This window comes from Petaurus breviceps, unplaced genomic scaffold, assembly GCF_028583685.1.
Source record: "Petaurus breviceps papuanus isolate PSGF00001 unplaced genomic scaffold, PetGlider_PUasm1.0 79, whole genome shotgun sequence".
NCBI classification, from domain to species: Eukaryota; Metazoa; Chordata; class Mammalia; order Diprotodontia; family Petauridae; genus Petaurus; species Petaurus breviceps.
This window is the reverse complement of record NW_027186523.1, coordinates 19,023,546-19,051,495: the sequence shown is the minus strand read 5'-3', so window position 1 is coordinate 19,051,495 and position 27,950 is coordinate 19,023,546. Positions and strand designations below refer to the sequence as shown.

The following is a 27,950-nucleotide window of genomic DNA, read 5'->3' as shown; positions in this document are numbered from 1 at the left end:
GATGGATGGATGGATGGATGGATGGATGGATGGATGGATGGATGGATAGATAGATAGATAGATAGATAGATAGATAGATAGATAGATAGATAGATAGATAGATAGATAGATAGATACTAGCTATGGGACTCTGGGTGAGTTACTTTTACCTCTCAGTTTTCAAGATTATTTTCTAAAACTATTAAAATTCAGAGAAGGGACTGACCTACATAAGTCGAGGGAGTTTCCTCCTCTGAGAGATCTCTATTCCAGTGAAATCACAAGTGTCGTCCTTATCCTTTCATTTACCTTCTTATAGATGATCCCTCTCCGGTTCTGCTTCCCTCACCCTACATCAGTTCATGTAAGTTTTCCCAGGTTCTCTGAGCTCCTCCTATCTCTACCTCTCTTCAAACATAAAACTGCAAAAAGATTAGTCTCCCTGCTCTAAATCAGTGCTGAAGACCAAAGCCCTCTCCTTTAATTAGAGATTGGCCTCTAGTATTTATCTTTCTATTCACATCCAGAGCCAAGTTATTAAGGTAAAGATTCCCACTATCAGTTTCTGAGCAACTGGTACATTTGTCCTTTAGGCTCCAAGGCTTATTTCTCTGCTTTAATACATGAATAGCAACAGCCGCAAAGTGCTTGGCTCCCTAATGATAATCACTAAGATCCATGCTTGTCTATCATTCAGTTCCAATGAGGTAAGACATCCTAACCTACACCAGAGGATCTCATCAAGCATTAAGGTCACACTCTGGCAGGACCAATATAAATGAGGTGAATGAGTTGTCTTATCAGCAGTTAGAGAAGGGCAGTTCATCGCCTTCAGTAAGTGCATAGTCTGGTAGTTAGGCAGGTTCCTCAGCCTCATGCAACATAAAATCATTTCCAAAAAATTTTTCTCTTTTCCAACCATATTTCATTTCTTCTTTTGCTGCTTCAGGAAGTCTTTTGTTTTTGACTCAGAGAATTAACATAATTTCATGCTGATAACTGAGGTGTAGTAAAGGAGAGCAAAATAAACCTTGGAACTCTCTTATATGTGGGCTACAAATTTTACATAGTCTTAAAAAAAACTATAAATAAAATGTGAAGCATTTCCAAAGGTGCATGTTATATATGAGCAGCATACTAGGTATGATAGCTTAAAGGTCTGCAGGTCCATGTTATACAGTGTATGTTTGGTTTAGGGGATGTTTTCGCCGACTCTGGGATTTCATCAGCATGAGGAACTCTGGACATGGAGTTCAGATACAGATTCATATCTTTCTCTAATACAGATTGATATCTTAGAGTCTAAGAGAGTGGCCTGAAGAATTGAGAGGTTAAGTGATTTGCCCAAGAGTCCACAGGAAGTGTGCATTAGAAATGGGGCTTCAACCTATGTCTTCCTTATTCCAGAGCTACTTCACTACAGTTAGTCAATAAGTATCAATTAAGCTGTAACCAGTGGTTCCACATATGGATGGTATACCAGACACCGAGGTCTTTACTCAAACTAAACTGCCAAGCATTCAAACTCTGCTGCAGAGAACTCAGTTCCAAAGGTTTTTCCACATTGTTTGAATACCCAACATATGCTTACCAAAAAGACTATTTTATGGAGAACTCACACAAGGCAAGTGCTCACGGGTGGTCAGAAAAAATGATTTAAGGTCATTCTCAAGGGCCCTCCTAAGAACATTAGAATTGATTGTGTGACATGGGAGACACTGACACAGGACCACTTAGCATGGCATGTCCACTTTAAAGAAGGTTCTGTGCTCCATGAGCAACGCAGAATTGAGGCAGTTCCAAAGAAACTCAAGATGTGCAAATTTAGAGAATTCACCCCAAATGTTCACAAGGACTATTTGTTTCCAACCTGTGGTAAAGCATTTTGAACTCATACTGCTCTGATCAGCCATAGACAGATACACTGTAACATAGTGATGTCATTTGGGCCCTCTTGGAGAACAAAGGACAACAACTAACCAACCAATTTATTAAGTACCTACTATGTATCAGGCAGAGGTAGCTAGGTATCTCAATGGATAGAGAATCAACCTGAATCAGGAAGTCTCATCTTTCTGAGTTCAAATCTGGCCTCCAGCACTACTATCTGTGTGACCCTGGGCAAGTCACTTAACTTTATTGACCTCAGTTTTCTTCTCTGTAAAATGAGCTGGAGAAGAAAATAGCAAACCACTGTAGTACCTTTGCCAAGAAAACCCCAAATGGGGTCAGGAAGTGTTGGACATGACTGAAATGGCTGACTCTCAGGAGTATCTGTTAAAGGACCCAAATTTAGTATTTGTAATATATTGAAAGGCAATATGGTGTAATAGACACGGAATTGGCAAAATAAACAGGAAAATCTAGGTTCAAGGTACCTACAGCCACCTACAGACTGTATCTCCTCGGGCAAGTCACCTAACCCCTGAGTACCTGGGGTGCCACTCCATTATTTGAAGGAATTTCCTCCCCAGTCATACCCTATACCATTGAGGTCACAAAATCCCCCCAAAAAAGACAACAATATCTCTTCTCATAGTAAATGATAAAGGGGTGGAGAAGATGTTTGGATACCAGGACATTGACCCTGATTTTTTTTTTAAAAGACAGGGTCCTTATAATTCTCTCTTGATATCTAGAGTTCAAAACTATAAAGTTGAGTTCCCCTCACAACTTCCTCCTTATTGACAGAATTTGAGTAATGAACATTGAAAGGTCTGTAATTTAAAGGGTACCCCATAAAGATTTCCCTGCCTAAAATATACTGCTACCATACCCATCTATCACATTTCCTGAAATTTCACCTTTAGAGGTTCCTCTTGTTAGATTTAAAGGTTTTGGTCTCTCTAAGCATTATATTTTAACATATGAACACCCTGAAGGTGAGAAGAGAAAAAAAGCTGTTATCAGTCATTAATCCCTTAATGAAGATGAATATGTCAGATGGCTTCCCTGGGGGCAGCTAGCTAAGAGGGTACCATTGTAGGAATGGGAATGTTAATAGGAGATGGAGTTAAAGAAAGCATTTGAGCCCACAGAGCTCTCATCAAGAAATTTAGCAATGAGAGACTATGGGAAGTCAAGGGACAAAATGAGAGTTCCGGGCACCTGGGGAGTGGGATTAGCATCTCAACAGAAATTTCCACAAGCTACACTAGAGTAGAATCTGAGCGGGATAACAAGGTTTCTGGACCCCTCCGATGAGATAGTGTAATACCATAGAAAGAGAACTAGCTCTGAAGTCAGGACCTGGGTTCAAATCCTGCCTTGAACACCTACCTGTGTGACTCTGGGCAAGTCCCTTAATTTCCCTGGTCTCACCTATAACATGAGAGAGTTAGACTATTTGGTCTCTGAGTTCCCTTCCAGATATGAGTTTGTGATCTTACCATCTCTTTCCCCAATACTGTCCTCTAACTGGGGCTGCAGTTTGGGCTGCCAACCTTGCTCTTCATGTGTTAGTGAGATCATTCATGTGCAAGCTGAGGTTCACCAGGCCCAGTAGGGCGATGGGGGAGAGGAAAGATGGTAAGGTAGCAGCATTCCACTGCCCACACCCTACCTTTGTACCCGACTGATGGTGACAAGCCCTTTCTTATTATTATTATTCAACATAAAAGCTGTTCCTGACTAAATATAAATCTCATCTCAGAATTACCTCAAGTGACTCTGTACCACATGTTTCTTCTAACTGTGAACACATTTTTCATCCCTTTTGTTTTTGAGCTTACATTTGGATGAATTAATTAGTCAATAGTCAATTAACATTTATTAAACACCTGCTGCTGCCAGGACTCAAGTTAACCTGGGGATATAAGTACACAAAATATGGTCCCTGATCTCAAGGAGCTTACAATCTATTAGGGGGAAGACAATATACAAAAGGAAACTGAAAAAGGGGGGTGAAATGTCAGAGAGTAACCACCAGGGGGGTAGTATGAGGGCACGGTGTTGGGAATCTGGTGAGGGAATGAAATTCATATTCACAATGAATATCCATGAGGTGAAACCAAGTGGAGCAATGACTAAAGAGAATTACTAGGAATCAGTGCAATAACAGCTCAGTAAGCACACATGTTCACCAGTGCTATAGGCTTACCGTCCCTACACTCAGCTGGTGACTTCAGAAAAAATTTGGTAGGTTAACAAGAGTAGATAGATAATACCCTGTCTGTGTCACAGTCACCAACATGGCCTTTGAATCAGGCCTTTTCCTCTTACTAAGATGCCTGCGCTAAAAGTCTGCTTAAGAGATTTTAACAATAACAAAAACCACACATTTCCCTTTTCCTTAGCACCAAAAATAAGCCAAACATGGGGTGGAAGAAGATGTATAGACTAGACAAAATGAAAGTAAATGACAGGGGTGGCCAGGTAGCACAGCAAGTAAGAGCACCGGCTCCAGTGTTGAAATCCCGGGCTCAGACACTTAGCACCAGCACCCACCCAGAAACACCTGGCCGTGTAACCTTGAGCAAGTTACTTAACCCCAATTGCTTAGGGGCGGCCAGGTGGCTCAGTGAGTAAGAGCACTGGCTCCAGTGTCGGGATGACCTGGATCAAATCCGGGCTTAGATACTTAGCATCACACCCAGAAATAACTGGCTGTGTAACCTTGAGCAAGTTACTTATCCCCAACTGCTTAAAAAAAAAAAAAAAGAAAGTAAATCACATCTGTACTTATAGCTTTAAGGCAGTTTTTGTTGTTGTTGTTGTTGTGGTTTTAATCTGAGGTGAAAACAATCTTCATGAATCATCCTAATAGTGCATGATGGTTAGACAGTCATTTTTGACAATCCTCATTCTGAACTAGAAGATAGTGGAATGATTTTATTCATTTTCACCATATACTCTGAGAGCAGAGGTATTCTCGAACCAATTCCAACTAGCTTTTGAGGTGGTTACATTTTGAGTGTGGACATTTACACCTCTGGAATCAGGAAGCCCACAAATCAGGGCTTGATTTATTGTTTTGTTGATTGTCTAGGTATAAGAACTTGTTAATTATGCAGATTAAGCTTAAAAATTGGTGTGCATGCTGTTTCTCTCCCCAGAAGTCTAGTTGTTAAACATTTGCCAGCACAAGGCCATATTGCTCTATAAAAATTGTTTGAGTTCAGGAGAAGTGCGATAGAGGATGATGTGATCACCAGACTGGTAATGATAATCATTATTAAAAACAATGATAATAACTGGTGTTCATATAGTACTTTAAGGTTTGAAAAGTGTTTTGCATCCATCACTTCATTTAAGTCTCACAACACTCCTGTGTAAGAGTTTTAAGAGAAGGCACTAATAAGCATCTACACGTTACTAGATCTTCGGTACTTCAAGCCTGGACCCACACAGACTAAAACTTCGTCTCCCTGCATCCTGGTCCTGCTACTAATTTTGCAGCCTACAGAATTTCTCAATTCTGTCTCACTTTGTACTGTATGAAATGGAAGTAATAATGTGTGCCTGGTTCAGCAGGGGGTGGGGAGAGTTAATTTACTGTGGCAAAGCACCTTGGAATTCTAAACTGGCATAACCGCTGTGTGCACACAGGATGTTATTAATAATAGTCTCCCGATGGATCATTGTGCCAACAGGTAAAACCATTCTCCTGTGGTTCTCCTTCCTTCCCCTGCCTCCCCACTCTCCTCTCCCCACCCCCAGCACCCCATCCCTTTTGCCATTTTGTCAGGTCTTGGAGACAAAGCTTGTGACAAGCCAGGTTTCAGTCCCCTGTCTTCATGCTGACAAACCTGTAACTTCTATTAGTCTTGGCAGCTTCTGGGATGGAAGACAGAAAGGTAGACTGCAGGTGGTCTGGGGCAGTGCCAATTCAGAGGCTTTGGAATGAGGTTAGGAGACTTGAGGAATGAAACCTCAGCTGAGATGGCCGAAAGAATAAAAAGGAAGCTGCAGTTAGGAGGTGCACTCTTTTATAGGAGGAATAAAGATTTCTTTTACCAGCAAAGCCGGTAATGCCACCGAAGATCCCATGTTGAATGGGCCAAATCAGTTCATGCTATTGGCTGAGACAAAAATGACAGCAGTGACTGAAAACATAAAAATGTCAGGGCTGCATCTTTTCCTCCACACATGACCTTATGAAAATTCCCTCTATTCTACTGTTATCTTACACTCCTCAGTCTTCCACTTTCACTAGGATGACCACTTTTAGCCCCCACTGAGAAACTCCTGCCATAGGGATAAAGAAAGGTGTTAGAAGAATGGTGGAGCAGGGAATTCAAAGAAAGGAGATCTGGTCTCTCCTCAGAACCAGCCCCAGGCAAATCTATGGTTTAGGCACTGTTGTTTAAACAACGCTTTAATCTTTCTTTTTTTTTCTCCTGTCATTGACTCCTTTCAAACTGTGCTGCAACCTATGAACCCCTTTGCAGAATAATGTTTATTGATAACATTTGTAATGGAAAGAAATGTTAAATTATAGTTAAATGATTGTGGAAAAAATTTTAGTGGAATTTTTCTAACCATTTAAATTCTCAGGCCACTCCCAGAAATCTATCCACAAATTATTTGAGGTCTGTGGACCCCAATATAAGAACCCTTGCCCTAATCAACTGGGCCTACTTCTCTCCATGAACCCACGGTTCCCTATAGCATTCTCACCCTCCTCCTCTCCATCAAAATCTGTCCTCAGAAGAAAGCCCTAATAGATTTATTCACACTAAAGACTGATGGGGCTTAATGGGTTCCTTAGCCTTAAGCCAAAGGAATTAATCTCTAATTACAGAATGACAGGAACCATCAAGAAGATGGAGGACATATTTGGAGAGAACAATGACAGTCGGTGTAGCACTGCAGTTAATGGAGTCAGAGGACCTAGTTTTGATTCCTAGCTTGGCCACCTCTGACCTGTGTGATTTTAGGAAAGTTACTTCACGTCTTTGCAGGAGTTGTGCTGGAATAAGGTCTAACCAGCTTGCAGGAGTGACTTAAATTTTCAGTGGAAGCATTTACACCTCAGCAAACAGCAATCCTGCAAATCAGGGCATGATTTATTGTTCTGTTGGCTGTCTAGGCTTAAGAAGGTGTTAATAATGTATATTACATTTATAAATATGTGAGCATACATTATTTATCCCAGCAGGCCTAGTTTTTAAACTTTTAGCAGGATAACCCATTGCTCTGTCCCAGGGGTGCAGAACCTGTAGCTTTGAGGCCACATGTGGCTTTCTAGGTCCTTAGGTGCAGCCTTTTTTGACTGAGTCCAAGTTTTACAAATCCTTTTATTAAGGAGATTTGTTCTGTGAAGTTTAGATTCAGTCAAAGAGCCGTACTTGAGGACCTAGAGGGCCACATGTGACCTTGAGGCCTATGTTCCCTACCCCTGCTCTACACACTGCTTGAGATCAGCAGGAGGGTAATAGAAGGTTCAGAGAATGAAATCATCAGCAAACTGTTTAATAATCATAACGATAGCAATAATTTGTATTTCTCTATCACCCTTAAAGGTCTGGGAAGTGCTTTACATCCATAATTCCATTTGAGCCTCACAAGAGCTCTGCCTCTCTGAGTCTTAGTTGGAAGGGCAGCAGGGTATGATTATGACATCTGTCTAAAAGTATTAGAAAGGTTATCAATGTAAAAGCTGATTTAGCCTTGTTCTCCTTGGTTCAGGAGGGCAAAACTATGAGCAAAGGGTGGAAGTTACAGACAGATTTAGGCTTCATATAAGGAAACATTTCCTAACAATAAAAGTGGAATCCCAAAATGGAATGGTTTGCCTTTGGAAGAACAGTGGGTTCCCCTTCACCAAAGGGCTTCATGCCAGAGACCATTGTCTTCTGTCTGATATGTTGTAGGATTCTTTTTTAGGTATAGGTTAAGCTCCATGGCTTTGCCTCTGAGGTCCTTTTCGCCTCTGAGGTCCTTTTCACATCTGAGGTCCTGTGACTCTATGATCTGTTAAGTGATAGGGAGTAGAGGGAGTGTGTGAAATACATACTCTCTGAGGTCCCTAGTAGCCTTAGATCTTTCAGTATGTACTATTTTTACCTTGAAGGTGGACCTTTAACTGACTTAATCCTATAAATGTTCTTATCCTTCTGATTTTTATTTTATTTTGCCTATTTTCCACTCTGCTAATACAGAAGTAGAGAGGAAAACAGACTTGTTTGAAAGACTTTAGGGAAACCCTTCTTAATTACATGGAAGGTACTTTGGAGAATGCAAAGATGAATAAGACATAGTTCCTTTGTTCCAAGAATCATCATATCTACACATCTTAGAGCTGACACAGACCTCATAAGCAGCTTGTCCATTGCCCTCCCTTTACAAATGTGGAAAATGAAGCCCAGAAAGGGGTAGTGACTTGCCCAGAGTCCCATAACTAGAAAGTCAGGAGTTTCCAACCTTTGTTGTTGTTCAGTTGTTTTGTCAGACTCTCTCTGACCCCATTTGGGGTTTTCTTGGCAAAGATACTAAAGTGATTTGACATTTTTTTCTCCAGGTCATTTTACAGAAGAGAAACTAAAGCAAACAGGGTTAAGTGAATTCCCCAGGGTCACACAGCTAGTAAGTATCTGAGGCCAGATTTAAACTCAGGAAGGTGAATCTTCTATCCACTGGGCCATCCAGTTGCCCAACCTAATAGGAAAGATAATACAGGCCCACAAATAACTTCAACATGAGGAAGTTTATGACAGCTGCCATATGAATGATCTAAACAACATAAAATCAGATGAGGGAGAGGAATTGCCTTTGAAGGAGATCAGGCTTTATGATTATAATGAAATCTGGTGGGAAACTTGAAGGAAAGGTAGGGTTTTAATCCTGCCCAGTTCTCACAAGAACATCTCAGCTGTTGCAAAGATCTTGCCCTTTTTTAGCTCAATATTAAAATAGCTTATAATAATGGCCTAAAATGCTTCCATTAAAATTCAGTCATAGGCACAGCCTCAGTCTACCTGAGAGTTATAAATAAATATAAATATATTTAATTAATTTATTGTTTTAATTTAATAATAATTAATATTAATTAATATATTATTAATATAAATATATATAAATAAAGAGCTAGATTTTTTTATAAAGGCATTGATTGAAGTTTTTAACCAGTTTTTAAAAGATGGATAGAGTTTGCAAGATATGATTCTCCACCTGTGATTCTGAGAGCTGTCACATCAGGAGCACACTGGTTCCTAAGACTGTATGCTTCCTGGAACCCTCTCATTTGACAAGGACAGAATGTAAAGAGAAATGGGAACTTTGTTCAATTCATGGCTCTGGATTTATAGCCAGTATGACCCTGGAAAAGTAATTTCCCCTCGCTGAGCCTGAACCTCATTGTTAAAAATGAAAGAAAAAGAAAAACCTTGACCTAGATGTAAGTTACTTTGAGCTCTAAATCTGTGCTCTTATATTTGAACATTCTATGACTCTCAAACCACTATGATCCAAGATATAACTGGTAGAATATTTATAGGGAAAGAAGACTGGTTCTGTGATTTTGATATAGGGCACTTTGGTTCTATCAATGAGACTTGTCATCTTCTCTGCAGCTTATACACTTAGCTACCTAGAGAACTGAGATGTTAAATAATCTGTACAAGATGTCACTGTTAATATATGTTAGAGGTGGTACCTGAACCCAGATCTTTCTGATTTTGCATTTCTATCCACTATGCCATGTTTCTTCTCAGAACATTCATATGTACTCCAAAGGTCATAAAAGTTAAAAAAAAATGCTGTCATGGGAATGGGGACCATATTCCTTCCAGCTATTTATAGTCTTTACTATTGTAACCTTAGTGGCATTTTAAGTAAAGCTACTTGAGTTAAATCAATTCAATTTAATCAACATCTACTTTGTTCCAGGTACTGTTCTAGATACAAGGAATGCAAAAACAATTAAACAGTGCTTACCTTCAAGGAGGTTGCATTCTACTGGGTAGAACTAATATATATGGATAAAGTCGACACGATGTAAGTTCAAATTAGGCACAAGCAATGCATTATGGAGCACCTTAGCATTCTTTCCCATTTCCAAGTACCTAGGAAAAGTCAAAGATTAGAGAAAAATACACACTGCTTTGTAGAGAACATAAGGATGTTCTCAGCACACATATCCCAGAGGTTAAAGTAGCAATGAACCTTCAAGATTCTACTAATGCATCGATTAATAAAACATTGATGGGCATGTTGTCTATAGTGAAGGCTACACATGTTTGTTTACAGATGACATACTACTTATCATCTGTGGATAGGGAACTTTGACTGCTGAGCTTCTCGGCTCCAATTCTCAGTCTGCATATGAATGTGAAGAGAGAAGAACCTGTTTATCTGGGGAATTTGTTGTTTGCTGATTTATAATGAAAAGATCCTAGGGAAAAAAAAGTAGTTGGTGCCCTTTCCCACAATCCGATAAGCTGCTACACAGAGATAAACGGTTGCATTGAATTAAGCATGTTTGCCTATTTTTCAGTGTCAAATTTTAATTTTCTACTCCTTCAATTTCTTAGCATTGGGTTTTAAATAATGCTAAGCATTTCTAAATTATGCAGAGTCCAACAGTCTTGATCATAATATAGTCTGCTTTAAGCAGCAGGTAAATAACAAACATTAGCCAGTATATTTAAACATTCCTCTAATTGATTTTGAATTGCAATTTTCAATAGTAATATTGTTATTTTAAAGAGACTGTCAGATAGCTTAAAGGTCAGATAGTTAGCATGACGTTGTCGGTCTAGTGGGGAGTATTCTAAGACCACACATTCAATCTTCAAACACATCCATCTTCTATATCGTTTGGATTCAATCTTCTTTGGAGCTGGGTATTTAATTCCCATTAGTATTTTAAAGAAATAATACTGTGCACTTTTATAGTACATAAAGTTGTCAGAGGAATACTCATTGGGGAGAAGAAAAAAAAACCTAATTTCAAAAAATTTTGCAGGAAAACAAATGACCAGTGCACCTTCTCTATAAAGGCCATTTTGCCAATACCTCTTCTAAGAAAGCCAGTGCTCTTCTTCCTCCCATCTCTACTTATTAAAATACTACCCATCCTCCAAAGCCTGGCTCATATGTTGTCTCTTCCATGAAGCTTATCCCATAAAAAATATATGGTCCCCCAAACCACATATAATCTCTACTTCTTCTGAATTTGTTTATGCTTATCACATTCTGATTTAAATTGTAGTTGCATGAGTATATATAATTTCTTTTACTAGGTTGTTCATGCCTTAAGAATAAGAAGTTATTTATATTTGTGTTTTCTGCAGCCTGTAGTACAGGTACTACATAGTAGTACATAGTAAGTGACTTTCAAATGGATGAATGATAATATAGGTTGGATGGCCAAGTCTTAAATGTGTGTGTGTGTGTGTGTGTATACATGCACACAACCATCCCAGCAGTCACAGACATAATTAGACATATTTTCATATAAGACAGAAACACTCAAACTTCCATCCTAAGCTGAGAATGTATAGCTGAAATAATGAGAAAAAGAATAAGGCTAGATATTATTGAAATTTTAGGGGTTCCCAAATTTATTTGGTCTACCACCCCCTGTTCAAAAAAATGACTCAGCACCCCCCCTGGAAATCTGTTCTCTTTAACCCTTTAATGTTTTTTTTTTAATTTACATCACCCAAGGTAACTACCACCCCCATGGATCATTCCAGCACCCACTCCCACTCCCACCCCCACCCTCCTGGGAATGGTATTGTCCACTTCGGAAATCTAGATCCTCCATAGACAAGGACCAGGATGCTCTAGGAAGAGGGACTATTTCTGTAGACCAAAAAAGAATCACAGAGAGAAGGCATTTCAAAGTCTAGACCCTATTGAAACAAAAACTAGGCTGCTCTGGGGAGAGGATTTACAAATAAAGTTCTTTGGGCTTTATTCATACAGGAGGGAGAGGATTCCCTAAAGAAGCCCTTAAGAATTCAGGCAACAAAAGACCAGACTTCTCCAGGAATTGGCTGCTCTCAACCAGAGGTGTTAGCCAAGAGGACAAGCATTGGAGGCTGGACTCCAATGCTAGCATTCTCTTAGTTCAAGTTCAATTTGGGGACAAAATGAGGCACTCATATATCATCAAACACTAGTCAAAGGAAGTTTCCTTTGCCCTAACAGAGCAAGGACATATAATAAAGATGTAGTAGCACTTAGCTTCAGTTTTGGAAAAGAGGACCTTCCATACCTCAATGCAGAAACACCTCTGCTCACTAGATCTTCAATGTGTGGTGAATTATATGCATTTATACATTCATGAAGTCTATGAGGCCTAGACTGAAACTTTTTAAACCCCTAGATGACCAGAAAGCTACATCAGGGAAGCCAGGACTAATAGGTCCCAGAGTTAGCTTTATCTTCTTTTTAGGTAAAGCCTCCTCCCCATGTTATGAGTGGGAGGAAATAAATTGCCTCAGGAAAACACTGATCTTACCACAACAAGTTATTTCATCTCCTCTGGAACTTAGGAGATGAGATATTCTCTGGTTTGAGAAGGGAAAATAGCTTCATTTGACCATGTTGGCCCTTTCTACTCTATATCTTCTAAAGGTAGTTGCATGGAGAGAAAAAGGAGCCCTCTCCTACACTAACTTGTCACCTCACTGTCTTGTCATGGAAGTCTCAACTTTCACCCCATTTTCAGTGGGGGACTTAACCTGATGGAAGACAAGGAATGAGATATAGAGGCCTATGGACTGCTGAGAGGAGAACTTTTTGATCTAGTTGCTTAGGGAAAAGCCCTAGTCACCCCATCCTAGTTATATCTCTACTAGCAGCCTACCAACTTCTAATTAAGGATAGCCTGGGAACATGAACTCCAAATGATGTCCAAGAACTAAAAGTTTTGCCTTAATTCCATGTCACTAGAGCTTCTATCATCTAAGATGCAGTAAGATGGACGTCGGGACTCCTGTGGTCCCAAAGCCCCTATGCATACTCCTTCCAACTTGCTAGGAATGGTTCTGGCCAAAAATATAAGATGATATAATCTGAGAAAAGACTCTAGGTCACCATAGAGCCTGAGCAAGTCTGTGTCCCTATAGTTTCCATAGTTACCCCCAAACTGACTTTGGACCATCTCTACTTCAAAATTCAAATGAAAATGCAAAATTCCTAGTCTACACATGCTAAAAGCATCTCCCATAGCTCTACAAATTTGTATTCCCATCTTCTTACAAAACAATGGGGTAGTAGGTTTGGGGATCATTAGCCAAGCAATGAAATAAAACTAACAAATGAATGGTTCATTTCTCAACATGAATTCATATGTACCATGCTGAGAAACACATAGAAAGCATCCTTCTTTCAACCTAGCACCTCATAAGCCCCTCTTAATTCCATATAAGCCACATTTTGCTAAGGGAAAACATTCATTCTCCCATATGATAGTAAACTAGGTTTCTCTAGGATACAAACCCAGGTCTCTATAACTACATTTTGTTCATATTCACATATTGGCTTTTTTAATTTAAGTTATACCATCAGACTATGAAGACAGCCTCCTGCTAATTAACAATTCTTTTTTATTAGACACATATGGCAATTAATTTTAAAGAGTGGTTTATTCTCCTTTATCATTACAGATAATGATTAAAACATCTTTTCCATTCCACTGCAGTTTTGCTTCAAAGAGAGTTACACACACAGATCAAAGAGAAGCCAGAAATGAATATGAGCCCCTATTCCCCCCACCTCAAAAAAAGAAGAAGTATTGCATCAACTTGAAAAATATATATATATATATATATATATATATATTATTATTATTATTATTATCAGTCTGGCTAGTACTTTGAGGCAGAACTCCCAAAGAACCTGAAATAAACATTCCACAGTATCTGCTGACATCATTGTGAGATCTGCACCCCCCAAAAATAAACAAAACAAAACCCAGGTCACTTATGCATCTCAGAAAAGCAATCCATGATCAGACTCATGAGACTGGAAAGAGAAAGAAAGCAAAAGTGGGGAAAGTTCATTTATTTATTTATAGGGCGCTGCAAACAACAGAGGGGGGAAATGTCAAAAATGTAGAAGTAAATGTTTAACAATCTCCTCTTTCATTCTTTTTTCTTACTTCCTTCCCCCATGGGTCCTTTGAAAGAAGTGAATGTTGAGGCTTTATATGAATATCCAATGGGCATTTGTTAAAGCAGATACGTCTCATTAGCTATTGAAAAGTCACAGCGTAATCACAATGGCACATCCCTTGAAAAAGTCTAGCACTCTATCAGTTTGTCTCTGTTTGGTGGCAAAGAGCCCATTTTTACACATTTTCCAATGCCAGAACTACAATGGTGACTTTCAGCATATGGATAGATCCATTGAAAGGAAATAGAAGGTTAATCAAGATTCATAACTGAAGAGGCCAACAAGCTGTCTTCTGCCCATTAAGCATTCTGTCCCTCATTGCCATTCACCTAAATCACTCAGTCCCTTTAATAGCAGGCTCTGATTTGCAGCAACAGTGTTCCCTCTGGCTGTTAAAGCTAGCCCAGCATCTCAGAGGATATATACCAAGAGCCCAAGGGAACCAAATCACTGCACCAACAATGCTCATAAATGAATCTCCACTCTCTTCCCCAAAAATGTTGATGACAGAAGAGAACTACAACTTCTGCTGTTTCCTTTACTGATTTATGTTCATTTTTTTTTGTCTCTTTAGGAATTTGGTGACGGGTTTCAGCAGTCTATTCCTCCCTTGTTTGAAGGACGAACCAAAGGCCCAGCATAGAAATGAAGCAAAAGGACTAACAGACACATCTTGCTCCTTCCATCGATGTCTCCTCGACGTATAGGAATAGGATTAACGAAGATGTTGACGCGGCTTCAGGTGCTTACCCTAGCATTGTTTTCCAAGGGATTCTTACTTTCTTTAGGGGACCACAACTTTTTGAGGAGGGAAATAAAGATTGAAGGAGACCTCGTTTTAGGAGGCTTATTCCCTATTAACGAAAAAGGAACTGGAATAGAAGAATGTGGACGTATCAATGAGGATCGCGGCATCCAGCGCCTGGAAGCCATGTTATTTGCCATTGATGAAATCAACCGAGACAATTACTTACTTCCAGGGGTAAAGCTAGGTGTTCACATTTTGGACACCTGTTCAAGGGATACCTATGCTTTAGAGCAATCACTGGAATTTGTCAGGGCATCTTTGACTAAAGTGGATGAGGCAGAATATATGTGCCCTGATGGATCTTATGCCATACAAGAAAACATCCCATTACTCATTGCGGGTGTCATAGGCGGCTCTTACAGTAGCGTGTCAATTCAGGTAAGATTTTCCAAAGCTTTATCTAAAACTTTTGAACCACTGTGCTTGAAAGTCCTAGAAAAGAAAAGGTGAGAACATCAGTTAATTTCATTGATGGCTGATAATACCATGCTTGTTCATCTCTTGAAAATACCTGGTATTTTGTGCAGCATACGGACAGAAATATTTCTCAACTATGAATGGAAATCTTCTTTCAGGATTTATAATAAGGGTCAACTCTTTTTTTAGCTACCTTATTTTATAGTGTTCTCTGCTCTCAGGTAAATAAAACTAATTTCTTAGACTTTGCCATAAAGTCATGAAAAATGTATGAGGAAAGGCAATATAATTACTACAAAGAACAGAATGGTTTGGCACTTAACTGATAAGAGATAAAAAGCTGATAATCGGCCCTGCTGCTTTTGTGAATATTGAATAGACAAGAAGAACAGATTACTCAAGCCCTTACAATGCTCATTTATGGAATTATAGAATTTGTGAGCTAAAAGAGACCCCTAACAATTACCTATTTTTCAACTGCCTCACTTTACAGATAATGAAACAGGCCAGGAGAGAAGTGATTTGCTTAAGGTCACACAGCTAAGTAGTAATGGAAACCAGGTGTCCTCAGCCACACATAGTACAGGGCTCTTTCGACTGCACAAGGTTACCATTAACTATTTTCTTAACATTCGGTAGCCTTTAAGACCAAAATGAAAATCATGCCTTCTTCGGCAAGGCTTTTTACTGAATTAACAGTCAGTGCTCGGGAATAAACCATAATGTTGAGCTTGTGCTATTCTTGTCCCATCAGTTGTCAACCTCTCAATAGAAGGTTGTGATTGTCTTTCACTGCTGCACAGCCTACAGTGAGAAGCTGTGGAGGTCTTTGAGGCCTTGGGTTCTAGTCTTGGTTCTTATATTTCTTAACTATGTCTCTCTAAGCTTCAATTTCCTCATTTGCTGTGCAGTACAAAGAGCCCTGACTCTGAGGTCAAAGGTTGTGAGTTCAAATTCTACTTCTGGAGCTTGCCATCAGTGTGACTTTACAGGTACAAGCCATTTAACCACTCTGGGCCTCAGTTTCTGTAAAATGACAGGATGGACAAGATGACTTTTGAGATCCTTTCTAGTTCTAGAAGTATGCTCATTGCATGTAAACTACCTGTTTCACAAAAAAGTGAAGAAAGCACTTTGTATTTCTTAAAATATAAATGTACAATATAAAATATGGTATAAATATTAATTATAATGATTTCATTCATGAGGGGTAGGTTCTTGTCTGCCACATACAGCAACTTCAGATATTCTTTTTCTTCTCAAAATGCACACACAGATAGGAGTAATTAAGATAATTAGCTTTCCATAAACACTCATTGCCTTCATTAGGTAGGTGAGAAACACCATACATCATAAAGATCAGCATGATAATTATAGCTGTATTTCTAAACTTAGATAATGAAACTGAAAATTGAATGTTCGGGTGGAGAAGATCAAATCTTCTCATTTACTGTATGCATATCAAAGATACTTTCACCAGAAAAGCTCTGATTTTTTTATATATGGGGGATACAGCCCCACCCCTTTAATTAGTGATAAGAGGACAGATTTGTCACTTTTTTTCCAGACCACTGGTGTTCTGAGCCACAAATGTGGATTGAATACCTTTCAATGACATTCCACAAAAAAAAAAAGTATAACTAGCCACTTATTTAAAGTGCCAGTTTATACCAAGAAGCAGTATGAGATAATCTACAGAGAACTGAGTCAGAGTCAGGAAGACCTACATCTGAAACATAATGGTTCTGTGGCCCTGGACAAATTACACAACCTCTCAGTATCACAAGTAACTCTATTAAAATATAAGCTTCAGAAAAAGAGTTAATCTGCATTGCTAGAGGACATTCCTCACTGGGAGGCCCCTCCACTGATGAAATCACAGATTCTATGCAAAAAAAAAAAAAGAAGGAAAAAAGTTCTATTAGGAAGATACCCCCAAAAATGCCAATTTCATTCTTTCGGCTACCTATTGATCTCCAGGGGCAGGACCTCTCAATCCCATGTCTTTGATCTCATTATTTTAAAAATTTTGATAACTCTTTCAACATAATTTATTTCTTTTGCATTCCTTTGTGTGTTATTGTATGCATTTTAAAATGTAATTTTGAGAAAGGGTCCATTGGCTTCACCAGACTGCCAAGGTGGGTGGCAGGATATGACACGCAAAAAAAGGTTAAGCCTGCTCTGATGCTTTATATTTTTTTCGGAAGGGGATATCTGTATTTGGTTTTGTGTTTGGTTGTTTGCTTTTTAATTCTGTAGAATGCTAAGTTTCTTTGACTTGTGGAATGCTGGGTTGTTAAAATGGAAAAAGAAGGGAAATGTCTATTCTTCCTTTTTTTTATGCTCCAGACCTGAAAGAGACTATCCCTGATAAGGCCAATTTAGAACTTCTCCTTGAGTCTCTCTACTTCTGCCTTTGCTTCCATTCTAGTCCCTAGTTTCCCAGATGTGGGAAAGGGATTAGTCCCAGGGCCCTAGTACTCCTGGATCACAAGCACGGAAATAAAGGATTATGACTTGGTTAGTGAAGTAGAAAGAAAAGAAAGATCCAGCTTTGTTTTAGTAGAGATTCTCTGATTAACAAGATGCAAGTTTGGATCCCAGTCCAGTGCCAGGAAGAGGCACTATCTTCTATGCCATTCCAAGGCAAATAGGTAGTACAGTAGGCAGACAGGTGGTAGAGTGGATAAAGTACTAGTCCTGACCTCACCCAAGAACCTATCCTGGCTCCCCTTTCTATATAATCTCAATTTTTCTCATGATCAGCATTGGTAAATGATCTGATTGAGTATGGCAGCTACTAAGTAAGCAGCTGAAGGGATCTACCAGAAAGCATTTGCATATAAATAAAAATTTCTTTTAGACCAAAAAAGTCCTCAAGACCCAAATAAATAAATCTCTAATGGTAGAATTTCGGGTACTATAGCACAAAAGCAGAAGAGATACACTAGACAGAGACCTCAGAAGTATTGCTCAGATTCTCACCACAAAGGTGACCATTTACTCAATTTCCTGTCTTAAGACTTTTGCGCTGGATGTTCCCCCCTGCCCTCCCATGATGAGTATCACTCTGTCATCACCTCTGTCTCATAGAATCCCTAGAGGGTGGCCAAGCATGATAACCTACCAAGAAGAGCTACCTGTGAAGAAGCCTAGGTATTTGGAAATCAATTCATTCCTTCCAGTGCACAAGCAAAGAAGGCAACCATGAAACCTGAAGCTTACAGAGGAAAAGTCAGAAATCTTTTTGGAAAAGAATGCTCCCCTAATCTAACATTTATCTGACATGGATGTGACAGTAGCCAAAACAGATTATGAAAGACAAGCCAAGAAGCTGCTAGAATTCATGGAAAACAGTGTTCTCTGAACTATAGAAGTTAATGCTGCCCTCCCAGATCGTCTCATGTTTATTTTGTATATCAGACACTTACTAGTTATGTGAACTTGGGCAAGTCATTTAACCCTGCTTGACTCAGTTTTCTCATCTGTGAAATGAGATGGAGAAGGAAATGGCAAACTACTCCAGTATTTCTGTCAAGAAAACCCCAAATAAGTCACAAAGAGATAGACAGGACTGAATGACTAAACAATGAGAGAGTATGTGTGTGTATATATACATAAATATGTGTATATGTTTATAATCATACATATACATATATATGTATATTAAGGCAGCATGATATAATGGATAGAAAGCTGTTCTCAGAATCAGGAAGTTCTAGGTATAAATCCTACCTCCAACACATTGACTATATGATCCTGGGCTGGTCATTTAACATTTCAATGTCCCAAGCAACTATCTAGGTCTATTAATTGCAGAGGAGGTTCTGACCTACATTGTTAGAGAGTTTCTTGACCCAGAGAATTTCCTATATAGATGAAGTCAAAGATCTCATCAAAAAATATTTTACATATAAAGACAGAATTAATATTATCTGACCAGGTGGAATGTAAGCTCCCTAAGGGCGGGGAGGCTTTCAGTTTAGTCTTTGCACTTCCCCAGTATCTAAAATAGTATAATAGATACTTAATGCATATTGATTAATGGGTTGATTGGTCTTCACTGTACACTAACACAGGAATATGAAGCAGTAGCCTTTTCAATTCAGCCCATATTAATATCCTCATTTTGACTGTGGCTGACTTTCTGGGTCTTAAGTGAGAAATTATTTTGCCTTAAATTGAGGAGGGGAAGAATGCAGGGCAGGGGTGAATATAATAGCAATCATCAATCACATAATTCTTTTTTAAAAATCTACCCATCTGATGGCAACACACGACCCCAAATCTGACAGCTTTTTCAGTCAGAAAACCATCTGTATGGAAGACTTAGATGGTAAGAACACACTTAAGCATCTTTGCTTTTGTGGTTGGGTCATTGTATTTATAATCTCCTTCATCTGGCCCGGATTGCTTTATCAGCCCAGTTACTTCTGCAGGCTCTTTCTCTCCAACTTCCTCTTCTTTCATTATCCTCCCACCAGAGTAAAAGAATTCTCCAGGAAGTCAGCAAAGAAGATGTCCCCTGCTGTGTCAGTTCATACAATAGGCAGTTTTTACAGATAGTGAAAACTGCATGAGACTGTAGAATTCTTAATGATTTGCTGGGTTAAGCTATATCACCATTGATGAAAAGCAGGGTAATTATTTTCCCAATGCTCTTATTAAATAAGACAAACCACTCAGCAGCATGTTAGCTAGCACGCTTCTATCCTCTCTCTTCTCACTTCTTTATCTTTTAACACGCTGAATTTTTAATGTAGCAATAAATGAAAGCAACTATCAAATCCCCATTTTATCAGAAAACATGCATGGTGTCTATTCACCTCATTTGTTAATAAGTTTCTTTCTGAAGGACTTTAAAGGTTGTATCTCCTGTTTTACCCTTTGTGGCTGAAATCTCATATACTTCAGGAAAAAATATTCATTTCACAGAGGGAAGAATTAAGCCTCTTGCCTGTTAGCCAGGCAATTTTCTATTCAGCAATAAATTTGAGAGAGTATATGCTTATCACAGACCATTAGGACACCATGAGTAAAATGTCTGCAGCTGTCCATCCATAGAATCACTTTGAATATCATATATGGCCAAAGAAAAATCCCCTCTTCATTACCCCTTCCCTAGTAAGAACATATTGTTGGATTATGAATTCTGGACTACCCAAAGAATTATTCTGAAGGTAGTTGCCCACAAATTTGGGGAGTATTCAAAAAACGATATGAAGCAAAATGAGAGGTAGGCTTTTACCCACAAAAGACTCTCTATTTCCCCCAAATAGACATGTCTAGAGGGGCTATTGGCATACCTTAATGAACTACTAGTAGACTACATGGAGAAGAAAATGGAAAACCACTCCAGCATCTTTGCCAAGAAAATCCCAAATGAGGTCACAGAGTCAGACATAACTGAAAAAGCTATTAAACAACAACAAAAATAGACTATAAACTCCATGAAGTCAGCAGAGGTGTCTTGTCTAAGTTTTATATTACCTCCAGTACAAGTCAGTATTCTACACGTAATAGCTAGGCAGTGAGGTGGCTTTGTAGATTAGACATTGGACCTGGCATCAGGAAGACCTGAGTTCAAATCTAGCCTCAGACACTTCATAACTTTGTAACTCTGAGCAAATCATTTAGCTTTTATCTTCTTCACTTTCCTCATCTGTAAAATGGGGGTAATAATAGTTCTTGCCTCCTAGAATTGTTGTGAGCACAATATTTATTAAGCTAACATAACAACACCACGAACAATAATAATAGAAGCTAGCATTGATATAATACTTTAAGGTTTGTAAAGTACTTTATAGATAACTCTTTTTTACAACTCTGCCCTTATTTTTTTTCTTTTTTACAGATGAGGAAACTAAGGCAAATAAGTTAAGTGACTTGCCTCAGGTCACCTAGATAGTAAATGTCTGAGTCTGGATTTGAAGTCAACTCTTCCTGACTCTAAGTCTAACTCTCTATTCACTGTACCACCTTGCTACCCCACCCCCAATGTTTAGCCTTAAAGCACTATATAAATACTCATTATTATTGTTGCTGTTATTTGCTCTGTCAATTAACAAATAAGTTCCTACTGCATGATAGGCAAAGCCTGATAAATACAAAATAAGAAAATGAATGAATGAACCAAGTTATTCATTTATGCTACCATCTCACAAAGTGGTAGCTTGTGAATAGCAATTAGTCAAGGACCTTAGTATAAAAGTCTCCACGGATTCAGGCAGTAAATCAACAAACATGGATTGAGTGTGTGCTCTAAGCAAAACACTGTCCTAGGTGCTGAGAGGAGGTGACATGTGAGCTGAGATAGAAAGGGAGATATGAATTGTGAGACGATGAAGAGGGAGTTTAGGCCAGTCATGGGGATCAGTTTATTGAAGTCTATAAAGATGAAAAATGGAATGTCAGGTTTAGGTAACAACTAGTAAGCAGTTAGGTTTGGCTGAAATGTATAGTGGAGATGGGGGTGGGGAATAATAAATGATAAAGTTGTGAAAGGCTTTGGCTGAGTTTATATCATAGTGATATTATTATTTTTTAAATTACCTTCTTTCCAAAGAGGTCACAGCATTCCTACCATATTAATTCTTTCAACATTCTTTAAGAAAGAATGAGTGTGGGGAGGCTAGGTGGTACAGTGAATAGAACACCAGCCCTGGAGTAAGGAGGACCTGAGTTCAAATCTGGCCTCAGACACTTAATACTTACTAGCCATGTGACCTTGGGCAAATCACTTAACCTCAATTGCCCTGCCCTACCCCCTCCAAAAAAAAGAATGAGGGTGAGAGTTCATTCTTGATTTTACAAGTGGGGTAGCAATTACATAAAAGCTAAGTCACATTCCTGTGACTCAGTTTCCTCATCTATATAATGAAGGACTTGCACTGGATGATCTCTGAAGTCCTTCCAAGCTACATCATTCTGGAACCAATGATACTCAAAGTTCTATAACCAGTGATGTATCCAACACTAGAAGCAAAATACCCAAGTTCTCAGGCTAGAACTTTCTTTAGTAGATTGTACTATCCTTCCATTAAAAAACTGAACCTATAAATTATTTGATGATATATTTTCTTTTTTCCTAAACTGTCATTATATATTTTAATATTCAGCATCTTCATTGTGCAAGTAGATGTATCAGAGAAAAACAAGAAATACATTGCAAAATATGGTTCAGGATCAAGAAATGAAGGTCAAAAACTTGTAGAGCAGTGAGAAGTCTTATACTTCTATACCATGAGTACTTTTGCAACATTGGGCTCCTGAAAATTCTGAGAAGTCTGGCTCTTGAGCTCCTTGCTCAACATTTTTCCCATGTTATTATAGTCAGGTTTTGGTAATGGGTTCTACAAATCACAATATGAACTCCCAGAAGGGTAACCTTTCTGTTTATAAGCCATGAAAGCAATAAATCTAATACCAGAGCATTTAATTAAGACTGACATTATCTACCTGGCTCTAAAACAATCTTAATTATAAGGAATGTAAGCAATGTAAATAACAAGAGAAAATGAATAGTAGTGTCATTCTATACCCCATACCCAAATAGGTAAAATCCTCACAGGCCCTAGGGAAAGTGTAGTCCAATTATCACTTAATCCCCAGTGATTAATTTCTCCAGCATGACATGAAAAGCAAAGAGTCACTTCAGAACTCATACCCAGTGGTAGAAGCTTAAATATCAGTACCATCTGCCCTGCTTAGAGTCCTGTAAAAGCTTAGAGTTCATAGAGCCCTCTCAGCTTGGCTATGGAGGTCCCAGGATTCTCATCTTCAGAGATGTCATGGTAATATAGCTCCACATGTTCCCCCTTTGGTCCCATGATCCAGTTGCATCCTGCTTATTACCTCCCAGTCTACTCATACCCAAAGCCCTGACCTCTCTTCTTCCTTTGTTTCAATCCCCTTTCCCCTATGCTTCCCTTCCTTTGCCTCCTTTTTCAATTTTATGTTGCATTTCCATAACCTCTGCATCTAGACACAAATCTCTAAGGGGCTTTGACCTTCCAGAATTGTCTTCTGTGAACAGCAGTTTCCTTACCTCTTCATTGTAGGTACTTGAAACCATCTGGAGATCTCCCATCAGGGCAAAGGTTCTTAAACTCTTTGTGTATCATAGTAAAATCACTGAACCCCTACCAGAACAATATTTTAAGTGCACAAATTAAAACATGTAAAATTACCCAGAAAACCTATAACATTGAAACTTAGTTATAAAAACTTTAAGTCTATAGACCCCAGATTCAGCACCCTCACATTAAGCACAAAGGCATTCCTTGGCCATATTACACTTTCTCCAAAAAGAGATTCTGAGATCAACCTTGACTAGTAAAGTATCAGATCCTTGAGGTTACAACTGTTTCATATTTTTTCTTTAACTTCCCTGTACTTGAAATACCACTCTGCCTTGCATAGAGGAGTCACTTAATAAATAGCTTGCTCATTGTTATAAGATCATAGGGTCATAGATTTATAGCAAGAAGTGATCTTAGACTGGGGCAGCTAAGTGGTGCAGTCAATAGAGCACTGGCCCTGGAGTCAGGAGGACCTGAGTTCAAATCTAGCCTCAGACACTTAACACAAAAATTAGCCACATGACCTTGGGTAAATCACTTAACCCCAATTGCCCTCCAAAAAAGCAAAAAAAAGAAAAGAAAAGAATAGATCTTTAAAAGGCTTCTAGTTCATTCCTCTTATTTTATATATGAGGGATCTGAGGCCTACAGAAGATAAGTGACTTGTCCAAATTCATAGTTAATAAGTGATAGAGTTGGGATTTGAACTCATACCCTGTGACTACAAGTTCATTTCTCTATGCATACTTCTCTCTCTAAAGGATCAGAGGGAAAAGTGGTGAAAACTAAAAAGAAAACCCACATTTAAAAATGAAATCGATATCTTAAAGGGAAACAATTTTTATACAATAAATTATTCGTGTACAATTAGATAATTGACTAATTAGAGCAAAAGGCAAGAGTAAATAGCAAATTAAAAGAAGGGATAAAAATGACAAGGAACTGAATCTATAACCTACCCTATCTAAATAAGCTGTCAACATCCAAAAACAAGGGAAATTGACAAAAATCAATGACATTAGACATGACCATTTCTTTGAAAGCTTCACCTATGAATAAGTCATCACAACAAGAAAGCTAAAAAAATCCCCTGAAGCACCTTCAACTACCAAACACTTAATCTCTCTTCCTAACTGAGAGGGATAAAAACCAAATACAACACCAATTACAACATGAGCCCATTAGCAAAATATGACAGAAGAGGACAGAAGACTGTGAGTACTATCACTTCACAAAAGGACAAAAAGCAACTGAAGGGAAAACAAGATAATAGAGACCTGGCAGGAGGTCCAGCTAAGATACCTCACCCTGAGAGCATCTATAAATAAAAACATGAAGAAAACAAGTATGTATGAAACAGAAGAAATCTGTGAATGTGACATGGTGATCTCTTGTCATAAATGGTGGTAAAGGAATAAACATATCTAGCTTCTCCCACTTCAGTCCCCAATATGCCATGTGAGAGAGACATAAATACTACAGCATCTAAGAAAGTTAAGTTAAGAAAAGTGACTGGATATAACCAAGTATGTTCTGAAGAAATCTGTGCTGGAGGGAACACAACTTTGAAGGCAAGGCACTCAGGGGTTGATTTTCAAGATCTTAAAGAGAAAAACACTCCCAAAGAGCAGAAATGATCATGGATGTTGCTTTTACTTCTTTTAAAAAGAGATTGATAAAGTGTTAGTAACTATCAGCCCATATCCCTGTTATTTATCTCTATATAATCTTTGTGAGAATATCCTATGTGTACCCTGAGGATATTCTTGATGAAAATATAAGGGAATAGAAAAGTTTTGGAGATGATTTTCTATATCAGATAAGACCTTGTATATAGTCAAATTATCCATTGCCTATTTGGTATAGAGCATAAGTTTCTATTTTTATTCTATTATTATTAAATTTTGTATCTTTTATTTATTGATTTCCAAATGTGACTTGAAATAAAATGCATTTTAAAAGATTTTTCCCATGTAATGCAAGATTCTAGAACAGATGAAAATGAATTTCTTCAACAATTACTGAGGCCTGACAATAAATGAAACATAATACAGAGACATATGTTCAGCTATAGCATTCACTAATGCAGAGGAAGAGGTCATGATATACATTTTTCACACAGTCTAAATAAAAGAAGTATTCATTATTAATGGCAAGGCTTTCTATATGCTAACTGTTTACAAAAGACATAGTATGATTGGTTTAACCATCCACAGCAAGAAAAAGTGGATTAAAATTATTATTTTCCAGTCTATAAAATACAATTTACAGTCCATCTAATTTATCCATAATCATCAACATTCATAGCTCTCCCTCTCCTTTTCATTTCCTTATGTCTCTGACTTTCTTCCTGTCTACCTGTCTATTTCTCTTTGAAGAGATAGAGATATGTTACTAGGTGGGTCAGTGGATAGAGTGCACAGTGCCTGAAGTCAGGAAGATTCATCTTTCTGAGTTTAAATATGGCCTTACATACTTACTAGCTTTGTGACCCTGGGCTAGTCACTTAACTCTCCTTGCCTCAGTCCCTCATCTATAAAATGAGCTGGAGAAGGAAATGGCAAACCACTCAAATATCTTTACCAAGAAAACCCCAAATGTTGTCACAAAGAGTTGAACATGACTGAAAATTACAGAATACACACACATATATATGCATACATATATGTGTGTACACATAGGTATATGTATATAGGCATGTTTGTAGGTAGTTAAGTGTGAATACATGTATAAGACTGTGTGACATAGTGGACAGAGAACTAGACTCAGAGTAGGGAATGCCTGAGTTCAAGTTCTGCTTTTACTACATCTTGGTTGGGTGACCTTGGACCAATCACTTCAACTTCTGATCTCCACACAGCTCTCTAAGACTATATACATTGCAGAGCAAATGTTAATCTGTGTTGGTAGATGAGGAAATATACATATGTGCACACATTGTATATGAGTTGGGATTTTTTTGGTTTTTACACACACATATATAGTCGAATACCAGACTTGGAGACAGGAAGATCTAGATTCAAATCCTATCTCTGGCCACACTATGTAGGCAAATATAAATTCCCCCTCACAGCCCCCAGGCCACCCTCTAAAACTGTTAATTATTGCCAATTTGCATCAGTGAAGAGAGTTTCCATGCTAAAAGTTCCCTATTCTGATAAAATCCAGGTCCCACCCTTCTCCCAATAAAATGGCCCATTATAATCCCTTCTGGCTTGAAATCTTTTTTTTTAATCTCATAGTGATATATATATTGTTCAGGCATTGCTAATACTGAGTAAAGACCGGAACTGGGTAGGAAAAAAAGTAGTCAAGCTTGACCTTACTTAGAAAAGGGTGTGATGTTCTCAGTGGTGCCAAACTGTTTACTACCACACAGACACACACACAATATCTTTGTAAAATCAACATATCCATAATATTTGTGGGTGCTAATCATGGGACATTATTATAATGGGAGAATTAAAATTACCAGTAACCCAAAGGGCAGCAGAGAGTGATCATAAGTAGGCTGCAGCATTTGAGAAGTAGCATAAATGGCATCATCATCAAGAACATAAATGAACAGAGAAGGAGGTGAGCAGTCATGTAGTAAGAATAGGAGAAAACAGATGGACAGCCCAAATGCTCTATTGATACCGTAGAGATATTAAAAGAACCACAGGATGGCCTTGATCCAGTTCATTGGATACATCCTCTATGGGGAATTTATGGAAAGTCATGGATAAGAATCACTTCAGATGAGAAGACATGGAAGGAAGGGTTGAAATCAGTGTAGGAAGTATTCATTTTGACAAAATTATGACTTCAATGAAATATCAGAGTATTCTTTCATTTATGTTTTTCGCTGGTTTTCAATGCTAGAATGGGGTGATTGATGTATTCAACCTCACCTCCCTTGAGGTGATAAAATGCCCAATTAATAAACCTCACTGGGCCCTGAACTAAGTGTGGACACGTTCTTTGCACTTTAGTGACACACATAATGGTTTTGTTCAGACACTCCCAGACAGTTAAAACTTCTTTTATTGTAAAGATGTTGAAGCAAGCTTGACATTCCAGAAGGAAAAGCTTCCTAGAGAGGAAGGAGAGGCCTTGTCTTCATCCCTGACTGATTTTCCTCCTCCCCCACATACTTTGACCAGAACTGGACTTTGGGAGTTCACTAGGGTCCAGAAGATTTTAGACTCCCCATCTTCCAATCAATGTCCTATCAATGCTATCAGACCCACGGGTGGCAGTGTTTACATCAGGAACCAAGGACAAATGGATGAAGATTTACCATCTTTGAGGGGAAATTCTTAAGCATCCAACAAAAAAAGAGAAAATGGCTTGCAGCAACTAGGAGTTATGATTTCCCCCTTTTCCATTTGGGCTTTCTAAGTTTGAACCCCCTTTTCTTTTGACTCTGTATTTACTTGTGAGACATTGTATCACAGACTTTTAAGGGAATGCTTTGTAACAACTGTTCTAACTGCACCACCATGTGAATTCGTAGTTTAAGCTACTGCCCACATGAAGCACCATACCATCAAATACAAGCCCTTCTTTTCTAAATATTGTGGGTTTACTTATAATAAGAGATAATTATGAAA

General features: G+C 38.4%; 1 protein-coding gene across 1 annotated transcript in view; it reads left to right on the top strand.

Moving 5' to 3' along the window:
* LOC138175865 (metabotropic glutamate receptor 3) overlaps nucleotides 1-27,950 on the top strand; it is a 273,313-nt gene that overhangs the window by 143,012 nt on the left and 102,351 nt on the right. The window contains exon 2 of the mRNA XM_069106470.1: nucleotides 14,621-15,232. Within this exon, the coding sequence (XP_068962571.1) occupies nucleotides 14,735-15,232 (498 nt within the window). The 5' untranslated portion in view covers nucleotides 14,621-14,734. The remainder of the gene's footprint in view (nucleotides 1-14,620; nucleotides 15,233-27,950) is intronic.